The 18,525-nt window shown below is 44.1% G+C and overlaps 5 protein-coding genes across 6 annotated transcripts; 2 read left to right on the forward strand and 3 right to left on the reverse strand.

Moving 5' to 3' along the window:
• The first annotated feature begins 7,918 nt into the window (after positions 1 to 7,918).
• Positions 7,919 to 10,380, forward strand: LOC131294860 (EGFR adapter protein-like). The gene is made up of 3 exons (XM_058322912.1): positions 7,919 to 8,235; positions 8,317 to 8,937; positions 9,005 to 10,380. Exons 1-3 carry the CDS (start codon positions 7,924 to 7,926, stop codon positions 9,176 to 9,178), a joined length of 1,107 nt encoding a protein of 368 aa, XP_058178895.1. The 5' UTR covers positions 7,919 to 7,923; the 3' UTR covers positions 9,179 to 10,380.
• Positions 10,381 to 11,517: 1,137 nt separating this feature from the next.
• On the reverse strand, positions 11,518 to 13,528 carry LOC131294862 (terpene synthase). 2 transcript variants are annotated; one of them, XM_058322914.1, is made up of 5 exons: positions 13,252 to 13,528; positions 12,964 to 13,118; positions 12,123 to 12,595; positions 11,857 to 11,984; positions 11,518 to 11,770 (listed from the first exon to the last, which is right to left on the reverse strand). In XM_058322914.1, exons 1-5 carry the CDS (start codon positions 13,330 to 13,332, stop codon positions 11,660 to 11,662), a joined length of 948 nt encoding a protein of 315 aa, XP_058178897.1. In that variant the 5' UTR covers positions 13,333 to 13,528; the 3' UTR covers positions 11,518 to 11,659. The 2 variants fall into 2 exon arrangements, with proteins under 2 accessions (XP_058178897.1, XP_058178896.1); XM_058322913.1 differs by having other exon boundaries at positions 12,123 to 12,631.
• Positions 13,529 to 14,262: 734 nt separating this feature from the next.
• On the forward strand, positions 14,263 to 14,984 carry LOC131294863 (signal recognition particle 19 kDa protein). The gene is made up of 2 exons (XM_058322915.1): positions 14,263 to 14,599; positions 14,673 to 14,984. Exons 1-2 carry the CDS (start codon positions 14,318 to 14,320, stop codon positions 14,883 to 14,885), a joined length of 495 nt encoding a protein of 164 aa, XP_058178898.1. The 5' UTR covers positions 14,263 to 14,317; the 3' UTR covers positions 14,886 to 14,984.
• Positions 14,985 to 15,077: 93 nt separating this feature from the next.
• Positions 15,078 to 15,629, reverse strand: LOC131294406 (uncharacterized). Its single transcript, XM_058322454.1, has 3 exons — positions 15,479 to 15,629; positions 15,236 to 15,411; positions 15,078 to 15,158 (listed from the first exon to the last, which is right to left on the reverse strand). The coding sequence occupies exons 1-3, from the start codon at positions 15,627 to 15,629 to the stop codon at positions 15,078 to 15,080; spliced, it is 408 nt and encodes a 135-aa protein (XP_058178437.1).
• A 581-nt stretch (positions 15,630 to 16,210) lies between these two features.
• LOC131294407 (uncharacterized) lies at positions 16,211 to 16,944 on the reverse strand. The gene is made up of 3 exons (XM_058322455.1): positions 16,866 to 16,944; positions 16,636 to 16,800; positions 16,211 to 16,557 (listed from the first exon to the last, which is right to left on the reverse strand). The coding sequence occupies exons 1-3, from the start codon at positions 16,942 to 16,944 to the stop codon at positions 16,211 to 16,213; spliced, it is 591 nt and encodes a 196-aa protein (XP_058178438.1).
• Between the last annotated feature and the right edge of the window lie 1,581 nt (positions 16,945 to 18,525).

Below are 18,525 nucleotides of genomic sequence, written 5' to 3' on the forward strand. Positions count from 1 at the left end.
ATTTTGCGATAGGTGATGCTGGATAGGTCTCTTTACTTTATTTGTCTACTCCTCTTTGTCCCTCGATGGAACTGTTTCGTCGCACTCCCGTCAAACACTTCTTCATTGCGATTTTTTCGGTTTTTTTTACTAAAGACCCCAATGTAGTTTTTTTTTATTGAACAAAAGAGCATTTCGTTTGTGTTATATGCCTTAACTGTGCAGAAAAGATTTTTTGTTCCCAGTCTCATTGCAATTTCAATGATCTTCGACCTCGGATTAAACGAATGGATTGATATCGAGGTTTGCGGTGTGTGGACCTCTTCCTGCCACAAATGAATCCCCGCTCGGTGTGGACAAAGAGTACGAAACTGAATGAAACATATTGTTTTTTTTTGGGAGTGTATTTTTTGTTCACTTTTCCTACACTGTTACCGATGCTTTCGGTTTGGAAAACTTTCCCAAAACCATGCCAATTCCGATGCTGTCGTCGGTTTGTGGAACGGGTTGTTCCGTGTGGATTGCAAGCTTCGATACGATGCTCGATACACTATCACACCCCGTTAGTAGTACGGTTCCCGGTTCACTACAACAGTTTCCCAGTCCTCGGTGTGGCAGTAGTTTTTCCATTTTCGGGCTCTCCGCATCCAATTCCGCCGGTTATTGTACGAACCGATGGTACGGTCGGCGCGAGTGATTTGGACGTCGTCATTCAGATTTGCCGACAGTTCATTTATTGCAGTTTTCAAACGCATAAGTGCTCCACATGACTTGGCACGGTTTGTGGCGATTTTTGGCGTGCCAAAGGAAGAACTACGCGCTGTCGATCGTTCCCGAACGATGGTGGAGTGTTTTGTGTTTCGCAGGGAAGGAATGGGCAAAATTAAACTGTCGAATTTCAAATGCAGCATGTTTCAAACAACGGACCGTTTTTGATATGTATTTTGGAACATGAAATGCAACTCCCGCTAAATAATTTTTATAAAAAAGTTGTGAAACAATATCTAATGTGTTATTCCACTCACGGCGCAAATACATCGCGAGAGAATTCTTCTCAAAAGTGTTTATTGAAAAAGAAAACTCAACTGAAATGCTTAAAAAATGTAATGAAAAAACTAACAAGCGGAAATTTTCTTGCAATGGGAAACAACTCCGCAAAGTGTGAAAACATTCAAACAAACCACAAACAACCGAAAAGATCTAAGTATGAATCAAACATGGAATGTTTAAATATGTTTGGTTATCAGTGTTACTTTCCTTTCGAGAAAGAATTCCAATACGAAAGTGGAAAACAATTGAGAAATAAAAATAAAACTATCAAAGGGACGCCAAGAAAGGCGCGGCTGGAAAGAAATTTTGGTAAATCGAATTTTGAAAAAATATATTAATGCTTCGTACAGCGACCCCAATTGTCCCCATAAGGTACTTTGGTCATTTTGGTCCGAAAAGAGATATCAATTTTACGAAACTCCCGATACCAGTGGTAAACAATAGGTTCTTATTTTCCCCAGTTAGGCAATGGAAAAGTCTCACCCACATTCTACCAAAAACATCAATCCCACTTGTTTGTTTGGATGCCAATTTCATGCGTTTCCTGCGCGCATACCAAATGCGGAAAAACTTTAAAAACATTAATGTCGCTTTCGGGGGGAGGGGAACACTGAAACGGCATTAGGACGGCCTATCGAAGCAAATGTAATAATCTGGTCAAACTATGTTTACTTCCATTTACGGTTGTTATTCTCTCCATCTCTCTCCTCGCTTCCATTTATCCTGGGTGGGATTTGAATAGACAAACCTTTTTTTTTCCAAAAATATCCACTACACGCGTTCGCTCGCGCGCCATATTCGATTAATGCCCGATGCCCTTTTTCCTCCGAACAGTGCGTGTAAAACGCCTGCAGGTCCGGTGGATTTATGCCTCACTCCAGCGGGCAGGCCCATCCTCTTGCGGCCGGAGAGGGCATTGAATTCCAGACACGAAACCAGCTTCACCAGCCCGCAATAATGAACTGCACCCGGGAGAGAGTGCCTGGCCGGAACTGCCCACCCGACGAGGGCGATGGGTTTGGGTTTTCCCAAATCAGTTCGGCAGATTGAACCCCCGCTCGGGAGCGGGTGGGGGTGTAGAGGAAGATCAATAAAACACGCTGAAATGTACTCACGCCGATGAACTGCTGACGCTGCTCCGGCCTGCTCTCCAACCTCCGGTGGGGGTTCTTCCGAGGTGGGCTACGAATTCGAGTAGAACTTCCAACGCAGCAGAAGCAGGGACCGACACCAGGCACATAAATACGCACGCACGGCGGATCAAGCGGCTGTGCCGTGTTTGGATACGTGTTTATTTGGATATAAATCATTGCCGTCTGGAACGTGCGTTTTTAGCCGAGGCGTAGGGAAACGCGATCGCACCAGACAGCATAAAGCGTCTTCTAACTAAACTGTTTGCGCGGCAGGTTTTTGCTGACAGACGTGTGCGCGAAACATCGTCCTTACCGAGGGGGTGGAATGGGTGTAGCTTGGGAAAAAAATTAAGTAAGAAAATTACGTAAATTTTATTTCTAAAAATATTTTTTTATTGTGGTGAAATATGCTTTGTACGCAAGCATAAAAAATGCAAAACAATTATCATGTTCGTAGAAAATGCTGTTCATACAGTTTTAATTTCTCCGAATAGTCCATAACTACACCTTTGAAGCCGATGTGTTGAAGTCAAATATATTTTAATTTGTATGAAGTGATAAACGATACTCTCACTCGTCGTCAGTGTTCGTTTCGATTTTATTACAATCCACTCGTCCCGTTCACCGTGGCAACATGTGAGTCGTCGGAAAAAATGGAGGATGAAAAACCCACCCAGATACCGACACCCTCCATGCTCCCACCAGCCCTCCCCATCCCGTTAAGCAAACGTTGTTAGAGTACGTGTGCTGGTTGCCCGAATTCGATCACGTGTCGGAAACGGATCCCGTTCCCATACATGATCCCCGTTGGCCGTGAGTAAACGTTCGTCCTGACCATGCACGAAGCTCAACCGGATAGAATGGCATTCCGTAGATACAAGCGAAAAAGAAAAACCGTCAAACGGCAACGGGAGAAGTGGGTCGGGGTTCAGGGAAAAGCTAGTGAGAGACCACTGGTACGCATAAAAATATTTGAATTGAATCAATAATGCCAACGGAAAATTTCCCACCCCATCCCCACCAACACTTTGGAGGCAGGTTTCACGGAATTGCTTTTCCAATCGATTGACCCAACCATGGCCACCCAACCATCGCCCCACCCGTGCCACCCGAAAAAGGATGAATTATGAGTCGGATAGAAGGTGATGTTTTCATTGATGCGTTCAATGCGGGAGGGATGATTGAAATGGAGAGGATAACGCCAGAAGAAAAAAAACGCACTCCTCTCCCATATCCGGAACGTACTGAAGATACGCGGCTAAATCGCCGGTACGAGCGGCAGTAGATAACGGCAGATAAATCACGTACCCGGATTGTAATCAATTCGACAAAAGCACGCGGATGCGAAATTGCACCGCCGTGGCCGTGCGTGGATGATGTTTACCTTCCGCCGGGAAAGGTCTCGACACGGGTTGGGGGGGAAAAGCGCTAACAAAGCAGGAAGAGGATATGCAAATGTAGCCTCAATTGAAAATGGTGATCGAACGCAACGACGTGGTTTGTCTGTTTACATTCCGGTGGATTCCGGTAGAGGGTGGGGCTGGGGCGAGAGTTGAAAAAAGAAGGGTTAGTTTGTGAAACGATTATATTTGAGAAGCAGGAATCAATTTAGTTACATTTTAAAAACTGATGCATAACGATGTTTCGCGGAAAGCGATGGATTTATATTGAATGCGTTATTAAATGAAATTAAATAATTGCACGTTTATAATGATATCAGCATAGCGTAAATACTGAACCATCGTTTGTTCAATGCGTTTAGTTAGTGCATTTTTTTCTAGATACATACTCAGTAATTTTGTTTTAATAATATATGCATGTTTGATGATTCTAAACTTTTAGAAAATTATTAGATGAAGAAATAATGACCATTTCTTATTTACGACACTTCAGCAAGGTTACGTTTTAGAGATTGCTGCCTTTAAAAACCTTAACGAGTTCAGTATTTGTTGTTTTATCGAAACGTTTGCCAATCACGTGCAACAGTTTGCTTTTTGAAACGTTTGAAACACAAATTTAATTTGTACATCAATTGAAGTTTCTTTACCAATTTGTCAATCGCTTTTCCCAACGGAATCGCAAGGAACGGTCCGTCTTCTTTTACTCGGATGCTTTCCTTCGGTCATCCTGAATCCTTTTTATTATGCAAAAATATTCAAATCTGTAACTTCTGCTTTCCTTCCCAGTTCCCACACACAGATTTCGATGTGCGCTAGTGTCGTTGTGTCGTTCTCGTCGTCGTCAGCCGGCTGGTGGTCCTTGCTTTCGAGAATGGAAAAGCGTAGGTCAGTGCCGAAAAGTTTGCTGCAGAATATTTTGTCCACACACATTCCAGCATCTTGATCGTGCAGCATGGTGCCCCAGGAGGTGGTCCACTGTCAAGCTTTGTTTGTCGGTTCCCTTGCCCTTCCCTACGAACAGTCCCAGGGCGCACTACCAGACAGCGTTGTCCGATGCCGAAAGGAAACGTGTCAAATGTGTTCGGTCGTAATGCAGCATGTTCTCAGCATGGTCCTGCCAACTTCCACCGCACCAGAGGAACCCTTTGACTTTAACATCAACTTCCAACATCCTCTCTCTTTGTCAGGATGTTGTAGAGCACGGAATACCTTTATATCCTTTTTACCATTTCGTTTGCCAGTGGCTCTGTCGTCCAAAATGTCTCCCGAAAAAAAAACGAAGGCAAAAAAAAAAAAAGAAAAGCACCCCAAAAGCGACCTCGTTTAAGTGTTCCCCGGTGTTGATGGTTGGGGTAAATTTATTATCAAATTAATTTGATATCCTAAAACGCAGCATAAAAGCTCCGGATGGTAGAAAGAAGGGGAGGTCTGTCCAATTGAATCATCGGTGCATCAAGACAGTCCAACTTTTCGTCGGTGCACTTTTGTTGCCACTGTCAGAGCAGGAAGAGGGTAACTTCAAGGGGTAGGGGGAAACATTCATCTAACCGAGGAAACCAACCAACTAACTAACCCCGGCCAATAGTAAAAGTATGCTCCTTGTCTGGCGTGCCAAGGTAGCGGACTATTTATTGCGTCGCTTACGATGGACGCCAACGTGCTGAAGGAAGCTAAAGAAAACTTTAAATTAGTTTCCTTCATCCTTTTTTTTCTTTTCCACCGGTTTTCCTATTTTACCCAACAAGAAGGGAGGGATTCGAAAGCTTTCCCGACTAGAACGTGAACGAGGTAGAGGGATGAAGGTTAGATTATTTTTTATTTCCCTTTGGTTTTGTCTATATTTTCACCCAATAAAGCCATCACATTGTTTAAGAGCACCACCCCGGTGGATAGACGGAGGGAAATTGTTCCTGAAGCAGTTAGTTGGTTCTGCTGATACCGCAATTAGGTACATGATTCAATTTGTCCCTTTACCCAACGCTAGGGTTTATAAATCACGACACGCCAAGGGTCCTTCGCTGGGAAAGGTTGGAAACACGGCGTCATCAATTAGTCAAAATAATCAGCGAATTTTAAATGCAATACGAATGGTTGCTGGACGAGTGATGGAAGTGAATTTGATGGAATTTTCATCAAGCATCACAAAACAGACGACATTCGACGGCGAAGGCTCAAGTCGAGTGTCGGTTATCCTTTCGATATCTTGTTTTAATTAACGCTTCCCATGAATTCATCGGCAACCGATCGGAAACATGATTTTCACTCAATTTGACACCCGCCTTCCCGCAACGCAAATCGGGGTTGCCATTTGGGTCGCTATGGAAACGGCGCAGTCCAATGGCGGCTGCTGCTGATGCTGGCTAAGTAATGAAATTTACACGACGTTTGGCGCACGCTTTTGTCGGCCGAATAAATTAATACCATTAGCGTCTCGCCTCGACCAAAGACGAGTGGCCTGTAATTCAGATTCCATTCGGTGTTATTTCTCGCTCCTTTCCGCTCGTCGCGATCACTTTTCCTGTGCCGTTTGCGATGGAATGTCGGTTCGGTTTTCCCACCGGGCGCGCGAAATCGAGACTTACGCATTTTCCCAAACAAGATGGTCATCGCTCGCCGGAATACAAGAATCACTCGAAAACGAATGAAGCAGCTTTTCCGGCAAGTAGAATTCTTCGGAATTGCCTGTTAGAATAGTTTTCCCTCGGTGGGAAATGGAAGCTGACGGCTCCTCACGGTTTGTTGGTGGTTGATGGTTCTCGTTCGCACGCCGTCAGGATTCGTTTCGATTGCAATTCTATTTGCCAAAGAATGGCACGGGAATTTTCGTGCCCCAACAAATGATGGATGAATTAAATGGTGATCGATAATCGAAAACATCCCCACCTCCCCCATTCGGACAAATTGCAAGTTGAATTGTTTCGAAGCGAACATACAAATTAATTTATCTTTTCCGGCTTCTGGACTGATTGTTTGGGGTTGGAAAACTGAAATAAAATGTCATGGATGTTTATTTAATTTAAATATGATTTTAATCGATACAACGCAACCATATTGAACCCTTTGTTAATTCGTACGTTACATGAAAATACTTTCAATGCGCTTTACACGAAAGAAAACAATAACGACCAATTTACGCCCGGATCGTTCCGGTGAAGTAGCATTAATCCAATTAACGAAAGTGGTTCCGACGCACCGAATGTTGCCACCAGGAGTCATTTATATTAACCCATGCTAAGTGATTTTGTCAGCAGCTAATGAGCCCTCGGGAACTTGAACGTCCTTCCACCTTCTGCGGTCGATTCCTTTCCCCCTCTCCCACACACGTCTTGGTGGAGCTCGTTTTTCTACCCCGCCATCTACCGAGCTGATAAAGGGGCAAGTCGTTGGAGCCGTTCGGAATCGAAACGAAACTGGCCAAGGGTGTCGAAAGGGCCCAAATTCTACCGACTCCGAGAGTTTGTTTGTTTGTTTTGCCGTTCGAACCGGCGTCTCCCACCGACGAACACCGGTGCCGAGAGTATTTAGCACATTTACCCGTTTCCCGGCGGTGATTATGATTGATGAATCTGGAACTGGAACTCGGTATTGCACGTGCGCGTGCAGAGGAAATCGTTCGCCGACGGAAGCAGAAAGTCGGTATTACTAATGTGACTCTTAACATTGAAGGCCATTAGGTTCGTTCTCACGTTTCCAGCGGCAAGACTCGACATACGGTACTGTACAACGTTGAACGATCGGTAACAGTGAACGGTAAAATGAGATTAATTAAATAGAGAAAAGGATACTTTGGCCACAAGGATAAGGCCACAATCTGTAGTGTTTGGATTGATATGGACAACGTTGGAAATGGTTGTTGGAAATGTTGTTATTGATCAAGAGAATAGAGATCAATTTTTAGAGAGAGAAAATTGACTAACGGGTTTAGTTTATATTTTTGTTTCATTTCATATTTTTATTATTACCGATTTTCAGTTTGATCTTTATGTCGATTTAAATTGATTGAACCGTTGCTAGATCTCCTTCACTATTTATTGTATTTTACTAATGCGGTTATGTATTTGAAGCTTTATACAATTTTTCTACCTCGATTTTTTTCGAAATCATTAAAATATTAAATAAACTTTATATCAAAAAGTATGCCTTCAAATGAGACACTTTACTACTTATTGCTTCATCGACTAAATAAAAAGTTAAGGTGGTGATAAAACTAATTATTTGTATATAAAATTGTACATGTACTACTTGTTGCATATTGCTCTAAAATTAAATGCCATTCCATTTTTTTTTATTTCACAGGAGCACTTGAAATCAGAAAAAAAATCACGGATCGAACGAGTGATGTGCGAGTCAAATAGGACAAGATGAACTGCACCGCCATCAACAGCAACCAGATTGAAACGACACCGAACAACCATCCCCGGCTGATGGGGGGTATGGCCACGGCGACCCCACTCTCCAGCAACGCATCCCGCACGGCAAAGGCTACCATCTGTGGTGGACCGAACGGACCGTCGGGTCCAACCGGAGGCGGAGGATCCATCGGGACGACCGTGTTCTTCCACCGCACCACCAACAACCTGCTTGATGTGCCACGTACCGCCAACAGCTCCGAGGAAGAAAACTCCCCAACGGAACTAAACACCTGCCGCAAGCTAACCGAGAAGCCCCCGTTGGTCAGTACCTGAACGTTTAGTGTCCCAGCCTTTCCTAGCTATTGCTCTAGCAGTGTCCCTTCTGTGTGTGTGTGTTTACAGGTGAAACGACTAACGATGGGTATCCTCCGGACGGCCGAGGACAGCAGACCGCTGGTGCACAGCTCGTCCTCACCCTCGAGCTCATCCAGCTCTTCACAGACGATCTCCGATGGGTACGTGAACGAAGGTATCTGCGCCGACACGGCCGAAACATCCCTCTCCACCACCGTGTTTACCACCAGCAAGATCTCCGCCCCGAACGGAACGTCTCCTAGCATGTCAATCCCAACGACCACAACGACGACGGCGATGGGCGTGACGAGTCGAAACCCGCTCTCGCCGGGAACGTCTTTCGGCCACGGTTCCATCCTGCACGATGTCGGCGGACCACGGTACAATCACACGGCAACGACGCTACTCTACCCGCCGGCCGTTCCCATCCGGAACGACAGTCTCAGCCTCAAGGAGCAGCACGAGCTGAAGGGTGCACCCTGGTTCCAGGCGGGCATACCGCGCGAAATTTCCCTCGAAGTCCTATCGCGCCAGAATCCGGGCGCATTTCTCGTACGCCAGAGCACGACAAAGCCGGGCTGTTTCGCGCTCTCACTTCGTGTTCCACCGCCGGCACCCAAAGTAGCGCACTACCTAATACTGAGGACGATACGGGGGTACAAGATTAAGGTAGGACATATCTCCCCGGGTAGAATAAAAGCACACTCCTTCAAAATACATCGTTCTTCTTCCGTAGGGCTTCACGAAGGAATTCACCTCACTCCGGGCGCTCATCACACATCATTCCGTTATGCCGGAGTTGCTTCCGGTTCCGCTAGCGTTGCCACGACCACCACAGATCGTCCACCGTCAGGAGGACCCGGAGACGTACGGTTCGCTGAACGACTTCCAGAACATGATCACCGAGTAGTAGGGATTGTTCTTTCCTGAGTTAAGACCACAACACGATCGCAATCTGTTCCTGATTATTGTTTATAACGATCAAAGCTAGGACGCCGGCGAGTAAGACGATCGCTTCTATTTATTTAATCTACCGTTAACGGGTTTCTGATTCTGTTCAGATAAATTTGTTCACTACTAGCAGAAAAGGGAAACTTGCTTTTCGTTCAAAACGTACCTTGACGATTGGATTAAAATGGTTTTTCGTAAGGATCAGCTATAAAGGTATCGAAATACTCGTACAAGAAGTTCAGAAAAAAACACTTGGAGAACACGTGTTTGGATGCTGTTTTCGTAGATATGATTTTCCTATGAAATGCTCTGGAAAGCATACTCGTGTGTAAACTAATCCAGAAAAAATAGGGGAAAAATGATATTAAGTAATGATAGCGAAATATCGGAACATCGTTGCAGAGGGTCAAAGATCGGGAACTGATCGTTCGATGTGCGAGCAAATGTATAGAAACAAAATTTCACACTAGTCAGTGCTCTTGAAAAAGCAGCTTAAAAACACACTCAACAACTGCTTTAACGGAATGAGAAGAAGGGGAAAAAATAAACGGCGAACAAATTACAAAGGTAAACCTTGTGATGGAAATAAAGAAAAACGAAAGGGCAAGTTTAGATAAAATATACATCATTGATAAAAATAACAGAGGATCATTTGAACAACAAGTCAAACCGCGTCGCTGTAGAACGTTTGATGAAACAATTAAATTGGTAAAACATACAAGTTTAATCAAATGTAATAACAATTCAAATCTAAACAAAAAACACCAGCAAAACAATTAATAATGTGAAGGAAAATACCAAAAACTTAACCGACCGGACAGTAACCGGTAGGACGAGTACATTGTATTATTTAAAGTGTAGTTTAATTTCTCTATAGTAACGATCGTAGTAAGCTTCAATTTTCTAAGTAGAGAATTCGTTCAATTCAGCATCGTTGATATGACGATTTCGAGTTGTTTGATCCTTTTTGAAATTCTTGAGTACGTCGCGTTTTGCTTCCGCTTTCCCGCGTAGGAGGAATTATTGTCAATCACAATTTCTTAAGCCTTTAACATGCACGCGTTTCATTTTTTTTTTTTTTGTTATGCTATTTAGTTGCTAATACAATTTCCTGTTCCAACTGCCCTAAAGCTAAAAGCACGGATTTTGTAAATATAAAATGGTGGTTCGTGAGATCTTTTGTTTTTTTTTTCATTTTAAACGCGTACCAAGTTGAAATACACTTTCGGAAGACATGAAATATGTTAATCCACTAACTCGTAGATCATTTTAGAACAATTGTTTTCTTCGCTCACGCTCGTAAGTCAACCGACAGGGCGACAAGTAATGCAGGAAACGGGCTTTGGATAAAACAATAAAATACATGCGAATGTTATGGCGGTAGCAAAGTGATACGATGCTTCTAATGTCATGCAAAATTAGAGGGAATTTATGTTCTGCAATCATCAACTTTTTCCGACACCTCCCTGCAATACATTACGCCCTGTATGATTTTCGGATTTAGGTTCCGTCAACGCTAGGGGGTAATGAGGAAATGGTACACCAAATAGCCTTACATTAAAAAAAGTATCATAGTTCATTTGGCTCTATTTCAGCGAATCGTGCCAACACAGATCGTGAAAAATGGATTAGTTAAATAAAACAAGCCATAACGGTGTTTATACACAAAACAAAGAAAAACAACAACTACAAACCCAACCACGAACGCCTTGCCGCGGGCTGACTTTGGATATGGTGTGGCCGCATGAACACACTTGGCCACGAGTATCGATTGCTTGCAGAATGCGGTGAAAATAGGAACAAACATTAGGAAGGCGTAACGAAATATGTACAAGGAATCTAATAACACAGGAAGGGTAAAAAAGCGAACCTAGCGAGCTAGATGGAGACACTACACAGGGGGACATTAGGTAGGCCTACAATGCTTTGGTGTTCGTTCATTTTCGAGATGGAAACCGCTTGCGCAACTCCTTGTGTTAGGAATGATAAGCCACCGAACCCCTACGCACGAAACGACACACCGGGGGAAGAAAGCATGGAATAAGGGAAAAGGTTTCTACTACTACTACTACTACTGTTATTGCTGACAAGGGGAAAGGAAAGCCGTAAATGCTTTCGTTGATGTGAATTGTTTGCTAAGTACCTAAATAAAGTATAACTCACGTTCTATAGCATTATTGTCACCACTTACACAACACCGGACCCGAACAAGCGAACCCAAAAGCAAAGCGGTTCCAAATACTCCTTCTATCTAGATAAGTTGATGAGAATTATATCGATCGCTCTCGTGGATTGGAAATGCTTGCGTTCCATTTCCCGAGCAGCTACAAACATTGCAGTTTTTATAAGTTTAATAAAATGCATTATAAACCGTTGGTTGGAGAGGAAAAACCAGTGCGCAGTGTGCAGCACTGGATGCCAACATTTGCATAGGCCTCCCTTATTGTTCCTCCTCTTGTTCGCCATCGTCCGCTGCTTCGGAAAAATGTTTCCAACTTAGCAAATCATTTAAAAGTGCTTCCATAATTGGATTTGGTCCAAGACTTTCCACCTACGGCAAGGAAAAAATAGAAAAATATTGAATCAAATTTTCAATTTCTAGCCAAAGCATTTTTTCTCCACGTCACTGGTGCCTACCTCCTTGCGTGCCTCCTTGTCTAGTGCGTCCAGAACGTCCCGCGTGTACTTGAAACTACCCAGTTTTTCAAGTATCGAAATGCAGTACCGTTTCACCTCAACGTCGCGCGTTCGTTGTCTCAATATGTCTGGCGTGGATTGGGGGAAACAAGGTTCGTGAAATTAGAGCATTATGCCGATAGAAAATTAATTTCCTCCACCGGCTGGCAAGCTGCCAATGAACACGTTTGGTTCGTGTGATAGGAAACGAAATGTGGTATACTTACGTAATACTTGTTTATCATACTTTTGCGTCTGCACCGCGTGGATTATCGGGAAGCTAAACTTTCCCTCGGTCAGATCCTCGCAGTAGCTCTTATTTTCCGAGTACTCCTTCATGCACAGGTTACAATAATCGTCCCGGATCTGAAAGTACAGCCCGAGGATGGCCGTCAATTTGCTGAAATCTTTCCTATTGGCGCTGAACAGCTGCATGAGCCGGATGGCCAGCATAAACAGGCCGCCCGTTTTGCGGATCGTCATCTGCTTGTACTCCGACTCGGTGGGGCACGCGAAATTATCACGCCAGTAGATCTCCATGCCCTGGCCCCGGTGCAGCTCCAGCAGCTGCTCCGTGTATACCCGGGTCGCGTCCGGATGGCCCAGCTGCTGGACTTTTTCCAGCGCCAAAAATAGCACATAGTTGGCCGCATTGATGGTGCTTGCCACGCCGTAGATTTTGTGCGCCACCGGGATGCCTCTGCGGAGGATAGAATTGTCTTCGATATCGTCGATGCTGCAAATAGAACAGCGAACACATCCGGTACATGCACAAGCAGCCAGCCCAAACGGGAGCCACGGGTGAGAAGAGAAACAAAGTGTTAATATTAGTAGTGGTACAGCTATTAAAACGGAGTGGCGGAAGTTGGGCCACGACGAATGCGGGGTTCGTTTGTTTACACATCAATAAACACTCGCTGAGACCAGCGCAGCGGGAACGGCGCGCGCGCATGCTTCTTAATTCTGTTCTGTTTTTTTCTACCTTTTTGAAACATAAACATTGCCCACCAAACTCGTGCCGGCCACAACAGAGGTGCAAAGAAGGTGACGTCCGTGCGTTTTACTTACAGTAGACTAGAGTTGTGTAGCATTTGGACTATTTCACTTATCGCCGCCAGCTTGTCGACCGGAATGGCGAGCCAATGGTTGATGGCAAGCGCAAGTTTCGAGCGGACCTGCTTTCCAGGAATTTGCTGAATGTACGCGAACGGTTGAAGAAGCGTCTGCGGGTGGAACAGAGGAAGAAGAGGTCTTGTAGATGTGTCACGGATTTTTTCGTATTGGGAAGGCGGAGGCGTTGTTATCAGCAATGTTCCGGTGGCGTTGAGCTTCACTTCTTAAGTGTACATCACATACCTCGTCCTGTTCCTTTTGGGATGATTTATCACGGCACTTGTCGAGAATTTCGTTAAATTCATTCATGTTAAAAGACGACATCGTTTCGCGGTTTGTTAGGGGTAACGATTACCAACTTTGCGAAATGTTTCGAGCGAACCCCCAGCACGTTCACGGGAACTATTCAAATACTATTTGTTCGGACCGTCCGTCCAGCAACTGCCGCACTGTACACAGTTCGAAATCTTTATGACTGCAAAGTCCGCAGTGCGATTGTGTTTTCCTCTCGAGCGGTCGATAATTTTGTAGTTTAGAATTGGCTGCTGTTTGACATTTCGTGTCCAACACTGACCAAGGTTCTTGCAATACAATGTTTCGCCTTTATCAAGGTGGGTTCTAAGAGAGGTGAGCTGTAAAGCCTAGTCGTAGCAGCCATATCGAAATTGATTTCTGGCAATCGTTCCCTGTTTTGTTTATTGTTCCCTGTTTTGTTAACGGCCTCAATTGATTTTCTGAAGATTGATGTAAAGTAACATTGACCACGCGTTTTTCCACATTCTACGCATTATTTGAGCAAAAACTAGCTGAACACGATATCAACAGCATGTTCCTCACTATTAAAAATAACAACAACTTATGAAAATAACAATAACTGACGAATTGAATACTTAAACAAAACAGGGAACGATTGTCCAAAACTTACTTTATTTTTCTACCCGGTTGACAAAAATTCAAATTTTTTGCAGCTGTCATGTAGTACCAGCAAGTTTTTCCATGGCAGATTGCTGGGACTCTTGCTGGAACTACATAGTACCAGCAACAATGTCAATTTCTGTCAACCGGGTAATAAAATCAAAGCGATTTGTTCGGGATGAACCCACCTGGATAGTAGTCACTTTGGCCTTTATCGTTTTGGTTGGTTTCTGAAGGGGTGCATAGTTGACAATCAACAGTTACGTGTCAAATTGAATGTTTTCAATTGTTGTTCAAAACAGAAACGTGAAAACTCGGTCGCGTGTGGTAAAAGCATTTGCAAACTATTTTCTAGGCAATCGTTTTTCGATTGCTTCATTTAAACTAATCAAGAATGGCAGCGGCTCACGCACATGGACCACACGCAGGTGGTTCGCGGCCCGGTCCACCGCCGCTGACCCAGTGGTCTCCCGACAAGAAGCACAGTGATCGCGAAAGGTGGGTTTGCATCTATCCTGCGTACATCAATCGGAAGAAAACACGGCAGGAGGGTCGCAGGATCCCGAAAAATATGTGTGTTGATGACCCCGGTGCGCAAGAAATACGGGATGTGCTGCAGGCGGTCAATTTCAACGTTCTGCTGGAATTCAAGCAGTATTCCCGAGAGCCAAGCAGAGTAAGTGTTTGAGTCTCTGTGTCCAGGGTTAGCCGTATTAAACAAGGTGTTTCTTTCATTTCCCCCAAACCAGGAGCTACAGCACCGTGGCCGTATCCGGGTGCAGCTGCGACATGACAACGGTTCTCCGATCAATTCTGAATATCCTACGAGGGACAGCTTGCTGGCGTATTTGGGTAAAACGATTCCATTGTTAAAAAGCAGACAAACGAAAGCTCCAGAACAGGCACAGGTTTCGGCTTCGTCGAACGCTGGGCAAAAGAAAGGAAAAGGCAAACGTCGGTAGAGGATGTGGTCGCATTTTTCATGGCACTTTAATGAAAATACTTTTCGTCCAAGGAAAGTGAATGGTGGGCAATAAACTTGTGTTGTTTTTTCATGCAAAATCAAATTTATAGCTCACATATGTTTCTACAATCATTCATCAAACTCTCTTACTTTATTATACATTTTATGACTTTTAGTTATACATATTTTGTTACTGCCCGATTCGATTTGGAAACTTCCTTCTTTTCATACTGGGGTTCTTCGCCATTACGAAATTCCTTACGCGATATGCCTAGAAAGAAAAATTAAATTAAATTCTCCCGACCATTGATAATAAATCCCGTGTATTTTCAGTTTGGTTGGCTTTACCCTCGCTGGTGGACCGCATCCCTCAGTAAACTTTTGTCGACGACCGAGGCAAAGTCGTCGTTTATTAGCAGGTACAACGTACCCTGGTTGTGCCACTATTTCACGGTCCGTTTCTTCCGCGTTGGCATCCTTTGCTACTGGCTCTTCGCGCTTAACACGCGCGTCTTGCGGTTGATCTATGAAAAGGTTTTAGGATAATTAAAATGCTAGTCTTGAATAAGTTTAGCACAGTTTAACTCATACCTTGGTCGAATTCTTCTATTGGCCGACACTTGGGGTTGTACTCGACTTCATCCAATGGTCCAGATTGTTCGGAACCGGTCTGTTCACCGGTGGTCCAACCTGCGACGGCTAGGAGAACCAGAACAACCAGCAGGCACCGATAAAATATCATTTCGCTTCGATGCTTACTATTGTCACAGAAACAATGAGTTCGAAGCGGTTTTTGCTATCATTTTATAAGCCGTTTGCTCGGCCATGCAACGTGCTTTTATCCTCCGTTCGGTATCTCTGTAGCTTGCAGAACTTTGTACTTCAGCGGGTTGTGGAAAAAGCTTCCGGTTTGGGGCAAAGATAACATGATGGACGTGCTTTTTCCCTCTGCGTATTTCATTTATTTTGCTTTATGAAAATGAATGATTGCATTCAAGTGCTGTGTAAGATTTTTGAAAATTGTGTGACTTGTTTATAACTTTTTCTAAATTTGAATTCGTTGATCTTTCAATAAGGGAAATGTTAACCGGACGATATTCCAGCGTTTATAGTTGTTATAAATTTAATTTTATTGTTCAACTGTTTTCATTTCCTTGGAAAGAATCTTTCTAAAACAAACATATTATTCATAACACTAGGGAGTTAACAAACCTTAAAACATATCCCCTGCGTTTCAATTGGATAGGAAAATTATCATAGATCACCTCATTCTTCCCTTCGACCTTCTTTGCCCCCATCTCCGTCCCTCCAACGATGACTGTATTACGTCCGCTTGCTGAAAAGTAAATCCACTACGTCCGATTTTTCCAACGGATCCTTGCTAGCCTCTTTGTTCGTCTTCATCTGCAGCTGCTTTTCAATGGCCTTCATCTTCTCACCACCCCGCTGTTGCTGCATTTGATCGGCACTCTGTCCGCGATTTGCGTCGAAGTTAGCGAACAAAATCTTCCGGAAACCTCCACTCCCGGCAGTGTCCTCTTGTTCGGTCGGTTTTGCACGTCGGCCGAAGCGTGTACGGGAGGATCGCTTCTGGGGCTGCTGCAGTAGCACGTCGTACACCAGACCAAGTTTATCACTGTTTGCTTTTATCAGATCGATACATTTGGCATCTGTTTGATGGACAGTAAACGATGTTAAACTCACGGCACTAGCAAAAATGGTCGTTTCATGTTCCTCGCATTACTCACGTTCGGAAGGATCCTGACTACACTCGCAAATGCACTCCTCTCCACAGTAAAATCCATTGCAGGTCGGACAGAAGCTACAGAGGTCCCGGCAGGAACGTTGTTGGTCCAGAAAGTGGGCACTACTTTCGTTAAAATCGGGCGAATAGATCGATGCTGGCTGAACCACTGGAGAAAGCATCCAGATTAAGCTAACGTTTGTCACTGCTTACTATTTTGTTAGAAGCACTTACCGTCCACTAACGCGGTTGCTACTAGCAACACGGATACTCCGGTGAACAGCAGAAAAAAACGGCCATGTTGCAGCTGCATGGTATTCGGGCACGTTGGCTTTCAACGAAGTGACCAACCGTAGATGTGCAACTTTGATCAACAACTGTACGGGCCAGTCATGGTTTACCGGCCTCGGGCCCGGTCTCTTCGGTGGTGGCTTTCGCGGAACTTATCACCCGAAACCTCTGGGTAGCGGGCACTGGTTGTTTAGACTTTCGTGAGGTTAGTGTTGTTTTCGTTTTTCATGAAAACTCTCACTATCCGTTCTTGCTGGGCTTGGCATTATCGCGGCGCGGTCAAGAAAGGCAAAAACAACGGCCACTTCCCTATCGTGTTGGCCCCACCAACAACTCGTACTGGTATCAAGGTAGTGTTTTGCTGGAATGCTTCTACCTTCTTGCCTACTTTATCCTGTTTTATGCGGCAAAAATGCGGTTTTTTCGCTCGGTACTGCTAGCTTGGCTATCTACAACCTTTTCGGAGGACCACCTGTTATCGAATGCGTTCGATGTAGCGTTTTCCAAATTTTGAAACATCAAACAACCGTTAGATAGTGGCCAATTTTGATCAGTAATCCATGTTGTTGGGGAGGTTTTTGAGACACTTGTGGTTTTTGACTAGACCTACAATTTACATTCTCTGCCCTTGAGGGGTGCAGTGTTCGTCGCGAACAGCTGAGCTCACAGTTCTTTTTCATCTTATAATACAAACAGTCTCTTGAAACAGTATTCAACCGCAATTTTACCAGCATAAATGAACATTTGTTCTCTTCGAATAGGTTGTTTTATCATAAGCTGTTTTTGTGCTGCTCAGCTTCCCGAAAGAAAACCAGTAAATCTAACAAATTCGTTCCGAATAACTGAATTAAAAAACGGAAGTTTAAACTGTTCTAAAGACATTATATAGTATTTATTTAACGCATATTATAATTCATTAAACCCTTTTTTGATTTTGAGCGGTGTGAACCCTTTTTTGAAACGTTGGAAATGTCCATTAGTTGCATAAACTATTTATGTCCAATGAGATAAGATTTTTAATAAATTAAGACACTTCAAAGCTCCTGCTTAATCGCAAACGAATCTAATTTCTTCGTGGTTTCGGGTCATTGGCTGGATTCAACAGGCGGTTTCGTTGGCGGCGCATCTTAGCACGACGTCTTGCGATCAGGAGTCGCATCTTTTCCTTAAACGCTGCCACCTTGTCCCGCCATAGGCTGGGGAAAAGACTTACCATTTCCCCATCGGGTCCGACGCGAGGTCGTTTGGTTCGGCGTGGTTTCTTCGTCGGTTTCGTTGGTGGTATTCGCTCGATGCTGTGGTTAATGATGAATTGTTCTCCATTCTTGCCATCGAGCACGACGCTGTACTTTAGTTCTGAAATATCGATCAAAGAGAGTTATGCAATTAGTCGTCAAATGTTATGGTTTCAAGGGAAACGGCTACCTACTGTTATTGTCGCAACTCGCTACATGTGGCTTGAAATTACAAGTAACCTCTTCCCCGGCTGGTGCATCTTGAGCTTGAATAACGGTGGCGGTAAGTGTTACTGGTTGAAGAGGAAAAGAGACACACACAATTTTAACAGATGGATTTTAACGATGAACCGGGTGGCATACTTACC

This window comes from Anopheles ziemanni, chromosome 2, assembly GCF_943734765.1.
Source record: "Anopheles ziemanni chromosome 2, idAnoZiCoDA_A2_x.2, whole genome shotgun sequence".
In the NCBI taxonomy this organism is placed as follows: domain Eukaryota; kingdom Metazoa; phylum Arthropoda; class Insecta; order Diptera; family Culicidae; genus Anopheles; species Anopheles ziemanni.

What these genes read in the sequence shown, in the direction of transcription:
- LOC131294860 (XM_058322912.1), top strand. Translation starts at nt 7,924, where the DNA reads ATGAACTGCACCGCCATCAACAGCAACCAGATTGAAACGACACCGAAC. An exon ending in TAACCGAGAAGCCCCCGTTG is followed by an intron (nt 8,236 to 8,316) that starts GTCAGTACCTGA and finishes GTGTGTTTACAG; the next exon opens with GTGAAACGACTAACGATGGG. An exon ending in TACGGGGGTACAAGATTAAG is followed by an intron (nt 8,938 to 9,004) that starts GTAGGACATATC and finishes CTTCTTCCGTAG; the next exon opens with GGCTTCACGAAGGAATTCAC.
- LOC131294862 (XM_058322913.1), bottom strand. Translation starts at nt 13,332, where the DNA reads ATGTCGTCTTTTAACATGAATGAATTTAACGAAATTCTCGACAAGTGC. An exon ending in CCCAAAAGGAACAGGACGAG is followed by an intron (nt 13,119 to 13,251) that starts GTATGTGATGTA and finishes TTCCACCCGCAG; the next exon opens with ACGCTTCTTCAACCGTTCGC. An exon ending in GTATGATAAACAAGTATTAC is followed by an intron (nt 11,985 to 12,122) that starts GTAAGTATACCA and finishes AATCCACGCCAG; the next exon opens with ACATATTGAGACAACGAACG.
- LOC131294863 (XM_058322915.1), top strand. Translation starts at nt 14,318, where the DNA reads ATGGCAGCGGCTCACGCACATGGACCACACGCAGGTGGTTCGCGGCCC. An exon ending in ATTCCCGAGAGCCAAGCAGA is followed by an intron (nt 14,600 to 14,672) that starts GTAAGTGTTTGA and finishes CCCCCAAACCAG; the next exon opens with GAGCTACAGCACCGTGGCCG.
- LOC131294406 (XM_058322454.1), bottom strand. Translation starts at nt 15,629, where the DNA reads ATGATATTTTATCGGTGCCTGCTGGTTGTTCTGGTTCTCCTAGCCGTC. An exon ending in AATAGAAGAATTCGACCAAG is followed by an intron (nt 15,412 to 15,478) that starts GTATGAGTTAAA and finishes ACCTTTTCATAG; the next exon opens with ATCAACCGCAAGACGCGCGT. An exon ending in GATGCGGTCCACCAGCGAGG is followed by an intron (nt 15,159 to 15,235) that starts GTAAAGCCAACC and finishes TTTTCTTTCTAG; the next exon opens with GCATATCGCGTAAGGAATTT.
- LOC131294407 (XM_058322455.1), bottom strand. Translation starts at nt 16,944, where the DNA reads ATGCAGCTGCAACATGGCCGTTTTTTTCTGCTGTTCACCGGAGTATCC. An exon ending in AGCAACCGCGTTAGTGGACG is followed by an intron (nt 16,801 to 16,865) that starts GTAAGTGCTTCT and finishes TGCTTTCTCCAG; the next exon opens with TGGTTCAGCCAGCATCGATC. An exon ending in TAGTCAGGATCCTTCCGAAC is followed by an intron (nt 16,558 to 16,635) that starts GTGAGTAATGCG and finishes TCCATCAAACAG; the next exon opens with ATGCCAAATGTATCGATCTG.